The sequence below is a fragment of the Syngnathoides biaculeatus genome, chromosome 5, assembly GCF_019802595.1.
Source record: "Syngnathoides biaculeatus isolate LvHL_M chromosome 5, ASM1980259v1, whole genome shotgun sequence".
Taxonomy (NCBI): domain Eukaryota; kingdom Metazoa; phylum Chordata; class Actinopteri; order Syngnathiformes; family Syngnathidae; genus Syngnathoides; species Syngnathoides biaculeatus.
In genome coordinates, this window is record NC_084644.1 from 29019132 (window position 1) to 29035431 (window position 16300).

Sequence of the window (16300 nt, forward strand, 5' to 3'; positions counted from 1 at the left end):
CACCGCCGCCACTCCCAGGAGAGGGCGGGCTTGTCAAGTCATGTGACTGACGCCATGTATCACATGCCACTGTACAGACTTTCTCAAATAAGAATCTTATGGGCCACCACAAGCATTGTTCTATTTTTTAATAATACAGTAATGTCTTTATAGGGCATGGAATCATATTTTGTCATTTGAATCAAAATGGACGCTGCACATAAGGCAGAAGAATCACGTGATCTCTCCCAGCCAATCAATCAAGAGAGGTAATGAAATATTTGTAATTAAATGTCAATTTAATTTAAGGAAAAATATAGACTTTATAGTCCATATTTATTTAATTTTTGCAATGCTTATTACGTCTTGTTAACATTTTAACATGACAAAAAAATCAATATTCCAATAAATAAAACAATAAATACAATGATAATCTTTAAATATGTTCATATAATTTTCCTCTATTTCTAAGAGGGCTCATTGAAAATATTTCACTTTCATTTCATGATTTTAGCTGTATTTCCTGTGCCCGTCCCATTTTCTAGATGTACTTGTCTCAGCAGGCAGGTTGCCTTGGCAACATCATTCCCGCAATCTCTTGCAAGGTGCTGCAGCTCTTGTGGCTGCAACCCTGTTGCTCCTCTCGAAAGTGACGTACGTGTAAAGAAACCTCACACCGATGCTTTTGCGTCCCATCGGGCTAATGACATTATTGTACGCACATGAAGATGTACGATATTTCCTCAACTCGTGTCCGTCCCTGTAAAAAATGCCATGTGTACCCCTCAAACAGATGGCTCACGTTTACGATCAGGAAAAACAGGTTGTAACTGTTACTACTGTATTTATAAATGTAAGATTTGTGTATTTAATTTTTGTAATTGGTCAATTATAATTAAATATATATTATAACATACAACTGTAGAATCAAATATTCTAATTTAAAAATACACATTTGTACATTTTACATATTCCGAGGTATTAATTTTTAAACACGTTTAAAAATCCCCGTACATGTGTGGGTTTTTCCCCGGGTACTCTGGTTTCCTCCCACATCCCCAAAACATGCATGCTAGGTTAAGTGAAGACCCGACATTGTCCGTCGGTACGAATACGAGCACAAATAGTTGTTTGTTTATCGTCTATGTGCCCTGCGATTGGCTGATGAGCAGTTCAGGGTGTACAATGCCTCCTGCCCAAAGATAGCTGGGATTGGGGAATATTTTTTTCTCATACCAGATTGTATAGTCAGGGGAAGTAGCTCAAATGTCAAGGAAATATTTAATGAATCTTGAAATAAAGCTTTATTTGTCCAGCTGGGTGTCCTCTCTGGAGTCTTTTTTGAGGCCAGCGTTAATGTGTTTTGTTGTCATTCTCTTGAACCGGCCACCTTCACTTTCATAAATCATCGCCTCCTATCAGCAGGGGCCCATCCAAGGATTAATGGAGGCGGGAAGTCAGCAATAAACCGGACCTCACATGCGGTTCGCCCCCCGTGAGGACCATGTCAAACGCGGTGAGAATGTGCGTCCGAGTGCGGCTCTCTGGGGTTGCGGGTTCCAGGGCGCTCAGCGTGATGGTGGGGGGGAAAGGAGCGGAAAACGTTAGTGAGACGAATAGCAGGGGACGGGTGAGGAGCTTTGAGGAGATCCCCAACACTGGCAGGAACCGGTGGCTCAACCTGGTCACCTTCTGGAGGGAAGGTCGCTTCAGGCTGCTTCACAAGCACATGGAGAGCTCCTTCAACGCCCTTGGACCCATCTACAGGTACCACTTGTACACCGTATGGAAAGCTTTGGCTCAATCTCTGTACACCGGGAAGAACATGACGTGCTATGCTTTGGATCATGATGGGATTGATCGTATCAATAGATCGATAGCAAGAGAAACAGACAGCATGAGATAGATGACTTGTGATATGGAATGCTTTGGATTATGAGTTATTCATTTCCATTGCTAATGCGGCTAGAATTGGTCTCTAGAAATAAGATATGGCTATAAAAGCGGGGTGTGAAGACTTGTGCAACTACATTATCTTGCTTTTTGTTGTTGTTTTCTGTTAAATCATACAGCTCATGGGTCACAATAAGCCTTGAAACAATGGTGCTAGGTCTTTTTTTCTTAATATCACAAAGACCTGGCATTAACAGGAGTGTGTACAATTTTTATATTCACTGTTGATAACATGGTATGCTTTATAACGTGAGCTGGGTGTGTGTGTTTTTGTCATAGGGAGAACCTTGGCCCCCAAAGCACGGTGAACATCATGTTGCCGTGCGACATCGCCGAGCTGTTCCGCTACGAAGGCCTCACCCCGCAGCGGATGGTTCTGGAGCCGTGGGCCAAGCACCGGGAGATCCGCGGGCACGAGAAAGGAGTCTTCCTCAAGTCAGCACCCTTCGGCGTCTTGCACACCCCCACACACACACACGCTCATCCCAGCACCATTGACCGATTTCTCGCCAGGAATGGTGCCGAGTGGCGTGCCGACCGTCTGCTCCTCAACAAGGAAGTGATGTTGAACGCGGCCGTCAAGCGTTTCCTCCCTGACATGGACGAGGTGGCGAGAGATTTCTGCCAGATGATCAAAGGCAGAGTGGAGGCCCAGGGAAGAGGAAAGCAAGGAGAAAGCAGCCTGACCTTCAACCCCGGTCCAGACATCTTTGCTTTTGCACTGGAAGGTCAGAGTTTACATGTGGACCCGCTCCATTCATTTGACTCTTTGACCTTGAGAGACATTGTAACTTTCAAAGCTTTTGTCTCTTCTTGTGCAAGGAGTGTATCGGGAACATATTCACTGTGCTTCACGTTTTCCACATTTTGTTACATTATGCATGCATTTGGGACAACTTCACCAAATGAACATTCTTCGTCCCAGCGCGGTTCGGGGGGGGGGGGGGGGGTGCACTGAAACCGCAATAGATGAAGCGCGAAGTACAGATGGATTACTGTATATATGAAAGTCAGCCTCACTCAATGCTCATTACTATGGTGCTTGATGTATAGAATTTTGAAGTAAGGCAGTAACGTGGAAAATAATTGAAGCTCAGAGAATACATTCCGCGAGCACTATATGAGCGCTTAGCATATGACACGTGCCAGGTCACGCTCGCTCAAAAATAGAAGTGAGACAAGGCCGCACATGACACATTTGCAAGTGTGATGCTTGCATGGCTCACTTGTTTGCATCTGGGCCTGTTTGAAGGCTGCGTTACTGACTTGGAGTCATAGCACCCTGCTCATCCAAAAAGGCCTCAGCCAGGTGTTAGGCAAAATCAGGAATAGACAGACTGTCTATGCTGCTTGTCTCTGGTGTGTTTCCTGCCTGACGTCTGCATGTGTAATACATGTAAAACGGAATGAAAACTGGCCCTCAATGGATGAAAAATGTACTTTGCAACCTTAGTCCCTATCATATGATCAATGGCCTAGAAGCCTAGATTCTAAACACTCTACCTCAAGAATGAAAGGCACAAGCCAAGCATGAAACGGCGCTAACTTAGAACCGAAAGACCCTCGATCAGGATCAAAAGGCTCTAACTACTGTAAATATCAAACACACCTGGTCAGGATGAAATGTTAAAGTTTGAGTCAAACAGCAAAGTAATAAGTACAGAGAACTTCCCAGTTAGAATTGATGCGAATTTCTTCCCTTAATGCCTTGGGGGAAAAAAATTGTTTCAATGGGAGGGTACAGCGAAATCTCCGTGGACAAAAAAAGTCAGACAACAATCAACGAAAAATCGCCTCATGCCGCGTGCAAAGCAAGGAAATTCATATCAGGTCTGGTGTCAACACACGTCTTGTCAACATGTACGTCGTTTCCTTGATGAACCAACAAGAGGCTGTAATACAGTCCCTCGTGTTGGAAACAGAACATCCTTGTTAGCTCAACGCTGAAATGCGGCTTGCGAGCTTTAAAGCGCCACAGAAAAAGTATATACAATGTATTCTAATGTGAATACAGTTGTGCATCATCTGATCGATTTTGTGCTGGAGAGTTGCATGTTGTCTTACTAATGCTTGGCCCCCTGCCCCCCTTACGTGCAATCCTTCCACACAGCCAGCTGCTACATCCTCTACGGAGAGCGCATCGGCCTTTTCTCATCAAAGCCTCCGATGGAGTCTCAGAAGTTCATCTGGGCAGTGGAAAGAATGTTGACCACCACCGTGCCCCTCTTATACCTCCCTTCCCCCCTGCTGGTCTACATTGGGACGTCCTTGTGGAACCAGCACGCCACTGCTTGGGACCACATCTTCAGCCATGGTAGTGTTGAAGGGATGTTTTTTTTCTGCTCCATCTCACCTTTAGACTGTTGTCTTACACAGTGGTGACAAGCAATAAATGGCATTTTGATAAAATAATGTAAGCCTGAGCCAACACAAGCTCAACATCTTGGTCTAAAAAGATGACAAATGGCAGGTGACATATCACGCTACTCTTTGAGCATCAGGAATCACAGCTACTGAACCCAGACAGCTCCCATTAGGTAGGTTTCCAGACTGCTTGTTGGTTTGAGTTCCCATGATTACGTTTTCTGCAGCTTTCATGGGAATGTCCACTGTGGGCAACTAATAATTCGTGAGTTCCGGTGTTGGGGGAGGGCCGATGTATATTTAACGAGGTGGCCACCCCTGCCCGCCCACCCTTAGATTAGCCTGGGTCCAATGGTCGTACAAATTACAAACGCCTTTTTTACTCCCCTTCTCAAGTACAGTATCTGTACTTCAACTGAAGTACAGTGCAAGCACTTTTGCAACCTCTGGTCTTGCAGCCGAGGCGAGGATGAAGAGGGGCTTCCAGCGCCTGTCCTCCGGACCCGCTCCCAGCTCTGATGCAGGGAAGTCCTCTGGAGTCCTGGGGAAGCTCCTGGAGAAAGGGCAGTTATCTGGTGAGGCCATCAAAGCCAACATCACTGAACTGATGGCCGGAGCAGTGGACACGGTGTGTGAAACGTCCCGACCAGGCTGCTTCTATTTTATGTCTTGATTGGGTGTGTTCTGTCCAGACAGCTGTACCCTTGCAGTTTGCTCTGTTTGAGCTGGCTCGGAACCCCGCCGTGCAGGAGAGCATCCGACGTCAGGTGAAAGAGTCTGTGGGCCAGGCTGGTGGTGACCCCCAGAAAGCCCTGGATGGGGCGCCGTTACTTAAAGGCACTGTCAAGGAGATTCTCAGGTAAGACACCAACAAATAAATAAATAATAATAATCACGTATATTTTTATTTTTTTTTTGAGTTTTTGTTTTTTACATTTTTGTCTTTAAGTAATAATCATGTCAAAATAATTATGACCTAAAAAGTTTAATTACATGTATCAAATATTCGTATTAATTATTTTGCAACTACCGTAATTCCCCCTACAGAGCGCACCCGGTTATAAGACTCACACAGTACATTTGTAAAGGAAATACCATTTGGTACATACATTTGCCGCAGATATGTAAAAGCCGCAAGTGCCCACATTTAAACCCACATTGAAGCATGAGATATTTACAAAGAAAGATATTACACAGAGATGGTAACGCTAGCGCCGCCACGCTCATGCTAGCACCGCACTAAAGGGGCCAGTTAAAAAGAAAACATACCAGTAAAAATCACTAAGACACGGCAGTTACACGCTAGTGCATCGCTAACCGGGCTGGACCGGTAAAAGTCACTTCCTCGGCACATATATTCCACCGGTCTCACTCTTACCTTTTCCGCTCATGTGCGTCCATGCGGCGGTTAGAAAAAATGCACAAAATAGCTGCATCACCGCATAAACCGCAGAGTTGAAAGCGTCTGAAAAAAGTCGCGACTTAGAGGTCGGAAATTATGATCCTTACTTGAAATTAATAGACTTTACACAATCAGGGCCGATCATGATCATTGATTGCCGATTTAAAAAAACGATAACCGATCACAAGCTGGAGCAACGTGTTTATTTAAATGACAGTATTTCCTTGTATTCTGAGTATCTACTAAAGTATTCACTAGTCAGTCATGTATTCTAATTAGTCAGGTCAATCCAAAATTACAACATGACAACAATCACAGGTGCTTTGTGCAATCAAATTACTTTACACACACCAACACTTTAGAGCATGGTTCATCAGAAGGCCGACATCTTTATGTACAAGTGTTAGCGCTAGCACTAACTTGCTAGGCTACACGTGTTTTGTTTCCTGCTTGCGAGTCATATAATCTTTCTTCTTCTTCTTTTCCTTTCAGCCTGTCCCGTTAGGGGTTGCCACAGCGTGTCATCTCAGATGAAAGCATATTTGTTTGGCACAGTTTTACGCCAATGCCCTTCGTGACGCATTTTACCTGGAGAGACTTGCTTACTGCACCTGGTATTCCCAGGCAGTTTCCCATCCAAGTACTAACCAGGGCCAAACACGCTTAGCTTCCGTGATGTGACGAGATTGGCCGTTCTCAGGGTAGCGTGGCTCTATGCCTTTGCAAGTAATAACATAGAAGTATGTAAGCATACTTCAAGCGGCCCTTGAATGAAAATCTTGTCTCGCACGCTATACATTTCCCCCCATTTTGTTCTTTTGTTTGACCAAAACAATGCATGCGGGACCCATTGTTGTTGTCGTCACAATGGTAACGAGGGTAAAAAAAAAAATCATTAAAAATGTGAATTAGTTTTTTTTTTGTCCGTGATCATTATTCTGAGTGTATTAAAATGAACAATTTGTCAGTTAACATTGACACTATGTGAGGGGATGTGCCTACTTAATATGCGCTCTGTTGGTGGACAAGTCCATATAGTACACACAAGGACAATGAGGTACCCTTGAGAAAAAAAAAACTGTTACTTGACTTTCTTTGTGTTCTTCAAAAGGTAAAAAAAAAAATCCATACTTTGATCCCCTAAATATGTTGTGGTGTTGCTGCAGGTTGTATCCAGTGGGCATCACAGTTCAGCGTTACCCTGTACAAGACATTGTTCTTCAGAATTATAACATTCCAGCAGGGGTGAGTGAGTCATGTCAAAATAAAACAAAGTCAAGGTATATGTTATGTACAGTACGTGATCTGATCTGAGCATCTTACCCCCCCCAGTCTTTGGTCCAGGTGTGTCTGTACCCCATGGGGAGGAGTGCGGAGGTCTTCGATGACCCGCTGAACTTTGACCCTGGTCGGTGGGCCCGCATGCGAGAGGATGGCACCCAGGGGAAGGGAACGTTCCGTTCGCTGGCGTTCGGCTTCGGGTCCAGACAGTGCATCGGCCGCAGGATCGCTGAGAATGAGATTCAACTCTTCCTCATGCACGTGAGTAAAACCAGGCAGCATCACCAACAGACTTATATACCGTATATGATCAAGGAGAAACTGTAGGTGTCATGAAACATTTATTAACTCCCAGGAAATGTTTCAAGTTTTTCTTTTACATCGTTAAAGGGCCACTGTCATGAAATGCATGATTTTTAGTATGTTATCAATGGAAAAAAACGGGAGCCGACATGGACCCATGCATTTTTTTCTCCACAAAACACAATTTGACGTGACGTACAGGACAGAGGCGCCCCCTAGTAGACTCGTTTGTTTCCATTAGTTTTACCTCCGGGAAGGTAGCTCCTTGTTCCTTCGTGTTAGCCAAAATGTCGGCTCGTTGCATTGCTGGACATTGCTTGAACACTCGGGAGGATGGATTTACCCTTCACAAGTTTGCAAGAGACCCGGTTCGTCGTGAAAAATGGATTACACGGGTACAGAGGACGAGAGCTTCGTGGCTTCCAAATAACAGGTAGGTGTGTATACAGCTACTAAAAAAAAATAATAGTTTGGGGTGGACTACGTAATCCGTCTCTCATAATGTAACAAAAGACCCGCATACGTATGACAGGGGTGCCAAATGTGTCAATGTGCGCATCGGACGGCATCCGTCGAGCTCGCTCGCGAAGGCTGCCGCGTGCTATGACAACGCCGTAAAGCGGCCCGGGTCGGCGCCGTGATAAGCCACCTCGGCGGCAAAAATGAGCCACCCCGGCCAACAAGGTCGGCGGCCGGCTCGGGGCGGCGCTGGGCCACGATCGCTAATGTCCGCAGCCGAAGTGGATCGGACAGGGAGGCGGTTTGGCCGTGATCGCATATCATCTGAATATGGCTCGAAAGAATAGGGTAATATTGCCCCGGTTACTTCTCTCGGATATGTGATGTTCTTTTCTTTGAAAAGAGCATCCGTGTCAGAAGGGGCGTGTCCCATAGTAGGGGCCACAGCGTGTTTTCAATGGTGAATGTGTGACGTCACGGAGATGCAGCCAATATGGCGACCACTTGGATGTCGTCGAATTTTGTGCATGGATGGCGTGCTCTCCGCTCATAATTATTTTTTCGTTTGGACATTGAAGTGAATAATGTGTTATGTATTTTTCATTTCACTATCTATTTTAGAATGTTTACAGGGATGACACTTGACCTCTTAAGTGTAAAGTGAGGCAGCGTGGTGAACGACTCACAGCTCTGAGGACCCCGGTTGAAATTCAGCTTCACCTTTGTGGAGTTTGCATGTTCTTCCCATGCTTGCGTGGGTTTTCTCCAGGTACTCCGGTTTCCGTCCACATTGTCAAAACATGCAGGGTAGGTGAATTGAAGACTCTAAATGGCCCATAGGTGTGGATGTGCATGTGAATTGCTGTTTGTGTATATGTCCCCTGTGATTAGCTGGTGACCACTTCAGGGTGAACCCCACCTCCTGCTCACAGTTAGCTGGGATAAGCTTGCCTGCGACATTAATAAGAATAAGCATTACTAAAAATGGATGAATGAAAATGTCAAATTAAGTTAACCTCTGGACTCTGAAAAATCAGTGGATCCGAGAAATCCTTTATGTTAATCGTGTAAATTTGGCCCCATAAATTCTGGCGTGTGGGGAGGTTAACGTAGTACTCCGTAGACATTGACGGTCTGTCATAGTTCCAGCATTGAAGACCGTATTATAACGGGCAAGGTGAAAATCTAACATTTCTGTGTTATTGTTGCAATCTTTCTACACATTAAAATTCATTGTACGCTATTTAGTTTTTAAATTCACGGGAAGTCGATATCACGGAGGGACATACCAGTACAGCATAGATGGTGAACGTCGAGACCGAAATTGTAAGAAATTTGATAAGGAGAACAGGATCGCAACTCTGCGGAATTGGTGGTGGCTGGAATTAAAAATTGAAAATATATACCTTCACAAAAATGTTTGGAAGATAAAAGAACCTGGAAAGGCATACTGCATATGGGGCCTTAAAGATGTGAAGTTCTGTAGAGATCTGGAGGGAGGACATGCTTGGTCGATCATGTCCAAGGAAAGAAGCATGCAAAGCTGCTTTTAAATTTAAGCAATCCGTTTATAGATTATAGCAGGCCATCACTGTTCTATAAATTTTGCTCCTCGTTTAACTTATATTGATCATACATACAAAGTAAGAAGAAAAAAGAAGGTCAGAAATAAAGTTATATGTAATAATGTGAAAAGAGACTGGGAAAAAGTATCGAACACCCCAACTGGAATTTATGTAATACTTTGTACAAAAGCGGTTGTTTGCAACGAAAGGTTCAACACGTCTCCTGTGTGGAGAAACTTGTCGCATGTACTGCTCTGGTGTGCTTTTGGTCCATCCCTCCACACAAGCAGTCTTCAAGTCTTGAAGCTTCTGTGGGCTTCCATTCACACCTCCTGACAAATTAAAGTTTTCAACTGAACTACCACATAGCTTTTTTTTTAGGAAACCGGAATCCCCAGAGAAAACTCCCCCAGGCACGGCGAGAACATCCAAAGTTCTACATTGGCGGGGCTGGGATGTGAACGCCATTTTCTCAGAACTGTGAGGCAGACGTTCTAACCAGTCGTCCACCATGCTGTTTAATATACACATTGTAACCTTTGTTGTTCAAATAAATTACTTGTGGCCCTTGACCACAAACGTTTGCTCACTCTTGCTTTAATTGCCCCTTGAGCTGAAGTTTCATGGAACAGGTTAGGCCCCACCACCCTGTTTTTTTTTTTTTTGTTTTTTTTTTGTGATTATATTGCATATGCATGTATAAATGTTAGGTTATGCCAGGAATTGGAATTGTTTTACTTAAGAGGTTGATTCCACTGTAGCTAGGATAAGCTACATGACAGCAATAAGTTGAGAAATGATTGATGTAGTATTGCCTTTGTTTTCTTTAGATCCTGCTCAACTTCCACCTCAGTGTGTCATCAGCAAAAGACATCGACACCAAGTTTGCATTCATCTTGCAGCCTGAATCGCCGCCTAGGATCACCTTCACTATGCTCTGACATACATGTACAAACACGACAGGAAGTATTTTGGAATTAAACAAAAGTTCAATCAACTACAAAGGAAGTGTGCTTTCCTTTCCCAGTGGTGACAAAATTTCTGTCAGAGGTGTCCTATAGGTGGCGCTCAAGATGAGCCAGCCTGCTCATTCCTTCCTCCTCTTGCTCTGTTGTCAGCTTTCATTTTATGGCCGGCAACTGCCTGCGTCCTACAGGTTGGTGGTTTCCTTTCTATCGCTCTGCATTTTACAACTTACTTTCATCACACCTTCTGCTTCTTTGATTGCGTCTGAGTGTTGCATCATTATCAGATTATTTCTTCTCGTTTATGATCACATTTGACTTCTCGTGAACTGTGGTGGAACTAGAAATCTAGTACTGGATACTATGTCCATCTCTTGGAAAAAAATTATCTTGATTCTAAAATGAGGATCATGTGTACCATTAACAGTTTTGATCATCAGTCTGCTTGAATTATTACATGACACTAAAATTATTGTTTTATCCCGGGAATGTATTGTTTCCTCATGCTTCTCCAGGAAAGGTGCAAAGGTCTGTTTATTCTGTAGCTAAAGATTTACGCTTTCTGCTTCAATCAGTCAAGCTGAGACACAACTTGGATTTTAAAAAAAAAAAAAATGTTATCAGCAGACATATCAAGACTGGTGAGGGAGTTGTAATTAAGGTTGTTAACTTTTCATGAATATTGAAGCACTTTGTAAATATGGAATTCAAGGTGCTATATTAATAAAGTTGGTATTTTTATTATTATCATATCACTCCATCCATTATCCGAGCCGCTCCTTCTCACAAAGGTTGCGGGAGTGTTGGAACCCATCCCAGCTATCTACGGGCACCTTCACCTTGGCAACACCCTGAACTCATCGCCAGCCAATCGCAGGGCACATAGAAACAAACAAACATTCACATTTACATTCACACCTACAGGCAATTTAGAGTTTTCAATTAATGCATGTTTTTGACATGTGGGAGGAGACCGGAGTGTCTGGAGAAAACCCGAACAGGCAGAAGGAGAACATGCAAACTCCACACAGGCAAGACCGGAAACACTTCTCCCTCCGCCCCTCTCATTCACCCACACATATTCCGTTTAACTTTGGCTAATCTTCATTCCTCTCCTTTCTGGTGCATGCCTCCATCTTTTGAACTGTTCCTCCACCTGCTCCCTGCTTTCACTGCAGACCGCAATGTCCTCGGCAAACGTCATCATTGTCCACAGGAATTCCAGCCTAATCTTATCTGTCACCCAATTCAGCACCACTGCAACAGGAAGGGGCTCAGGGCTGTTCCCTGATGCAGTCCCACCTCTACCTTCAACTCCTCTGTCAGCCCTACAGCACACCTTGCCACTATTTTGTTGCCCTCTTATATGTCCTGTAGTATTTTAACATACTTCTCTGCCACTCTAGATGTGTGTATGCAGTACCACAGTTCCTCCTTGGGTACTCTGTGATAGGCTTTCTCTAAATCCACAAAGACACACTGTAGCTCCTTCTGACCTTCTCTGTACTTTTCCACCAACATCCTCAAGGCAAATAATGCATCTGTGGTACTCTTCCTGGTCATGAAACCGTACTGTTGCTCGCTAATACTAATTTCTGTCCTGAACCAAGCCTCCAATACTCTTTCCCTTGCTTTGCTCATCAACTGTATTTCTCTAAAGTTTCTCACAGCTCTGGACATTAACCTTGTTGATTTATCACACTCTCCTCTTCTACTCTCCCTTCTCTCTCATTTTCCTCGTTCAACAGCTCCTCAAACATCTGTTCAGCACACTGCTGTCACCAGTAAATTTCCATCTCCATCCCTAATCACCCTAACCTACTGCACATCCTTCCCATCTCTATCCCTCTGTCTGGCCAACCTGTGTAAAAAATGTTAAGTACAAACATTTCCTTTTTTTTTTGCAGTCTACCACCATCTGTCCTTCCAGGTCATTTCCTGGATGGTGTACTTACCCATCACTTCATCATCATCAATGTTTCTTTCACCAACATGTCCATTACAATCCGCACTAATCATGATTCTCTCTGTCTGGGATTCCCAGAACTACTTTGTCTTGCTCCTTCCAGAATTTCTCTTTCATCTCTAGGTCACATCCTACCCAGGGGGCATAGCCACTAATCACATAACACCCTCAATTTTGACATACTTGGGAAAAAAAAAAAAAAAATCTGATTTCAAGTTTCAGCCTCATCACTCAATCAGATACCACCATGACATTCTTACCTAAGCCTGCCTTGAAAATAACCCCTCCTCCATTTCTCTTCCCATCTACCCATTGATCCATTTTCTACACAGCTTATGTGCCACTGTACCGCCCCAGTTACTGAATAATTATTTTCTGATTGTTATTTTATTGTATGGTATGGGCAGCACAGTGGATCAGCTGGTAAATCGTTAGCCTCACAGTTCTGAAGACCCAGGTTTGATCCCGGCCTTGCCTGTGTGGAGTTTGCATGTTCTCCCCGTGCCTGCGTGGGTTTTCTCCGGGCACTCCGGTTTCCTCCCACATCCTCAAAACATGCAACATTAATTGGACACTCTAAATTGCCCCTCGGTGTGAATGTGAGTGCGGCTGTTTGTCTCGATGTGCCCTGCAATTGGGTGGCAACCAGTTCACGGTGTGCCCCGCCTCCTGCCCGTTGACAGCTGGGATAGGCACCAGCACTCCCCACGACCCTCGCGAGGATAAGCGGCAAAGAAAATGGATGGATGGATGGTATAATAAATAGCTGTAGAATTTTCAGAAGTCTCTAACAGTGATTATGTAGTTTTTTTTCGACTATTTTTTCTAATTTTTCAACTAGAAACTATTGATATTGTATAATATTAAATATTACCCAGCATGTAAGGTTATTGGAGAAATTGTCTATATTTTTGTGGAGTTTTCCTCCCCTTTGAAACTCTTGTCATGATCCATTAACAACCATACATAGCAACTGTACTATATGATGGTACATCAGTTATAAAACTGAATTTAAGAACTCAAATTAATCGTAAAGACATTTCAAATATTTAGAAAGAAAAATGTTTGATATTATACACTTGACAAAAGCTCTAATTTGTAAGCGACTACTACTGTAGAAATGCACCCAGTCACCTTTGAATGGGAGGGTTACACATTATCTCAGATCATCTACGTGTATGTGTGCCAGGTTACGTGAGAGTTGCGTAATGCTGCAGTGATGCCTCAAATCGACAAATGTCACAGTGAACTTTACCACACTTCATTTTTAAAGTCAAAGTATTAGCCAATGTTTTTTTTTCCAATTTTTGGTCTTCATACCCAGTTCCATTTCAAACTTCCTTGACTTGCGTGTGTGTGCGCGTGTAACAGAGGTTCAGAGGGTCAGTGAAAGAGGCAGGTGGAGGCGTGGTCATATGATTTCCATTATGACAGTACGTGGGCTGAGTAGACGCAAGTAGTCAGGCAGAGGAGACGTTGAGAAAAACATCCACGTTACAATCATATTTCAATTTGAAAAAAATCAACTGAAGCCATAAGATAAGGTGGTGTCAAAATGGGTGAGTGATTTATATATATATATATTTTTTTTGGTATTGTATCATATCTTTTACATATGCTATCAGGTGGATCTGGCAATAAACCCAACGCTGTCTGCAGTCTGTGTGTCTGTGTGTGTATGTATGCGTGCGTGTCTGTGTAAAATATTTTTTTTTAATGCAGTGGTGCCTTGCCAAGTTTTGTTTGCTTGGTAATCAGGCTCGTCAGTCAACACTCGGTGTGGAAATGCCATTCATGAGTTCAAGCTTTCCCGCCAAAAAATAATAAATAAAAATGTTTCTAATTTTTTGATTAATGGAGACAACGATTTTTTTATATTTTATGCTGTACAAACAGTATAATCAAATAGAAGGCAAATAATTACACAGTTTGTGCATCCTGATTAATTCATAGCGGCTCTTTCTGCTGTGTGTGACTTTACTGAGGGCAGTATAATATTCACACGCATGAAGAAAAAAGAATAAACAGAAGTTTCAAAACACTGTGATTAAGTACGTTCCCCCAATTACTAGTTGTTTTTTGCAGAAGATAAAGAATATAGGTTTGTGAATTTTGTTATATTGTCTGTCTACATGTGTCTGTTGCTTTAAGCATTATAATTTGTTAGCTTGTTTTGAATTGTGTGTAAGCAATAAGCGAGTGGACATATGTGACTTGTTTTAAATACCCAAGCCACAAATCACTTTGACTATTGTTTGGTTTGACCATAATCTCCATATGGGAGTGGCATTAAAAACCTCAAAAACTCTTTTCGGAGACTTGTTCGTTGAGTTAACTGCCGCCATACAGCGCTCGTACTTCAAGATTTTGCTAGGGTGTCAAAGCAAAAAAATCTGCGCTTATCTCAAAAAACGTAGTCATTCAGGTCACCTGTGTCTCGAGACACCACCGTATATGTGTGATCTGAACTTTCTGCAATGCTGGTCGGCGTTTTTGAAGAGTCTTAACTGTCAAACTAATGTAAAAAGAAGTTGAACATTGGATAATACATAACATTGGAAACATTGATAACATTGGAAAATGATGATGAAGTAAAAGTACTCCCTTCATGATGCTGTCAGATGTGTAGTGTTTCATTTAGTAAAGAAAGAGGGTTGTTAAAGGTGAGTCGACTTACATTACTGATCACCCATCCATCCGTTTTCGATGTCTGTGGTCTTCATTAGTGTCACAGGTGAGCTCGAGTCTATCTTTGTCCGTTCCAGTGGTCCTCTAAAGTTTTTGAACATGTAAAAGGTAAATTCAAATTGAAATGTACTTGGGCAGTCAACTTTTTGTGTACCACTGAAAGGAGCCCATGTACCACTAGTGATGCTAGTACCAAACCTTGGGACTCACTGGTCTATTCCACACATATATACTGAACACAGCAGCTGGAATATGTTTTTAATACATCACCATTCTTCTCACTCAATATATTTCCCAAGGTGTTATTGACGTAAAAATTTCCCAAAGTGTTGGGAACAACCCAAGTTATTCATACATACAAAGAAAGTAGTTCACATAAGATCAGGATTTAGTTTTTTTTTTAAATAATGTAAAAAGACACAGGGGGAAAGTATTGAACACGCACACTGGTATTTATGTAAAACATTGAACAAAATCTTTGCTTGCAATGACACTTTCAAGTGTCTGTATGTCGTGCCAGTATGTAGAAATTGCTTTGGTGTGATTTTGGCCAGTTCCTCCACACAAGCATTCTTCAAATCTTGACGCTTCCATGGGCCTCTTTTATGGACCTTGAGTATCATTTCAATTGGATTCAAGCCAAGTAATTGTCTGGGCTACTCTAGCAGCTTTATTGTTTTTTTCTTTGATACCGAGTGAAAGTTCCTTTGCCAGTATATTTTGGATCATGATGCTGCTGAAATGTCCACCCTCGTTTTATTTTCATCAGCCTCGTAGATGCCAACAGATTTTTGTCAAGAACCCCTCAGTACATTTGCCCATTATTCCTTCCTTCAATAATGTGAGGTTTGCCAGTACCATCTGCTGAAAAGCAGCCCCAAACCAACATGTTCTCACCTCTAAACTTCACTGGTTGTATGTTTTTAGGCTTTAGGGTTCAGGTACCTTTCTCCTCCAAACTAAGTGTGCATTATGGCCTCCAAACACTTCAATTTGTCTTGACACCTACCTTGGCCATGAGACCTTTTGGTAGGCCATCAATTAGGGCTGAACCGCTTGAAAGTCACTTACACTGACAACGGGCTGGATTGCTGTTTGATTATTGATAGATTTGAGGTGTCTTGGCTTTCCGTCCCCTTTTGCACCTCCCTTCATGTCTTACACACATTATTACATATAACTTAATTTATGATCTTATTTGATCTAGTACTTTATGTGTATGTGGTGAAACTTTCATGTCAATAGCACCTTTGGAAATACAGTTAGTGAGGAAAAATGGTGATCTGTTAATCACTCATTTTCATTCGTGTCAACTTTTCGACGCGCCAACCTGTATAAACTACCAAAAAAATCCTTATAACATACCGAAGCAAAT

General features: G+C 42.8%; 2 protein-coding genes across 3 annotated transcripts in view; both read left to right on the forward strand.

The window, feature by feature from the left end:
• The first annotated feature begins 77 nt into the window (after nucleotides 1–77).
• Nucleotides 78–10303, forward strand: LOC133500663 (cytochrome P450 11B, mitochondrial). Of its 2 annotated transcripts, none has more exons than XM_061819653.1 (10): nucleotides 78–248; nucleotides 1402–1746; nucleotides 2212–2367; nucleotides 2446–2660; nucleotides 4043–4246; nucleotides 4755–4924; nucleotides 4989–5155; nucleotides 6865–6943; nucleotides 7031–7240; nucleotides 10137–10303. In XM_061819653.1, exons 2-10 carry the CDS (start codon nucleotides 1484–1486, stop codon nucleotides 10245–10247), a joined length of 1575 nt encoding a protein of 524 aa, XP_061675637.1. In that variant the 5' UTR covers nucleotides 78–248; nucleotides 1402–1483; the 3' UTR covers nucleotides 10248–10303. The 2 variants fall into 2 exon arrangements, with proteins under 2 accessions (XP_061675637.1, XP_061675638.1); XM_061819654.1 differs by having other exon boundaries at nucleotides 1405–1746.
• A 3232-nt stretch (nucleotides 10304–13535) lies between these two features.
• The window catches only part of pklr (pyruvate kinase L/R), a 39354-nt gene continuing 36589 nt past the window's right edge, over nucleotides 13536–16300 (forward strand). Inside the window, exon 1 of the mRNA XM_061819652.1 lies at nucleotides 13536–13796. Within this exon, the coding sequence (XP_061675636.1) occupies nucleotides 13793–13796 (4 nt within the window). The 5' untranslated portion in view covers nucleotides 13536–13792. The remainder of the gene's footprint in view (nucleotides 13797–16300) is intronic.

What these genes read in the sequence shown, in the direction of transcription:
- LOC133500663 (XM_061819653.1), top strand. Translation starts at nt 1,484, where the DNA reads ATGTCAAACGCGGTGAGAATGTGCGTCCGAGTGCGGCTCTCTGGGGTT. An exon ending in GCCCTTGGACCCATCTACAG is followed by an intron (nt 1,747 to 2,211) that starts GTACCACTTGTA and finishes TTTTTGTCATAG; the next exon opens with GGAGAACCTTGGCCCCCAAA. An exon ending in TTCAACTCTTCCTCATGCAC is followed by an intron (nt 7,241 to 10,136) that starts GTGAGTAAAACC and finishes TGTTTTCTTTAG; the next exon opens with ATCCTGCTCAACTTCCACCT.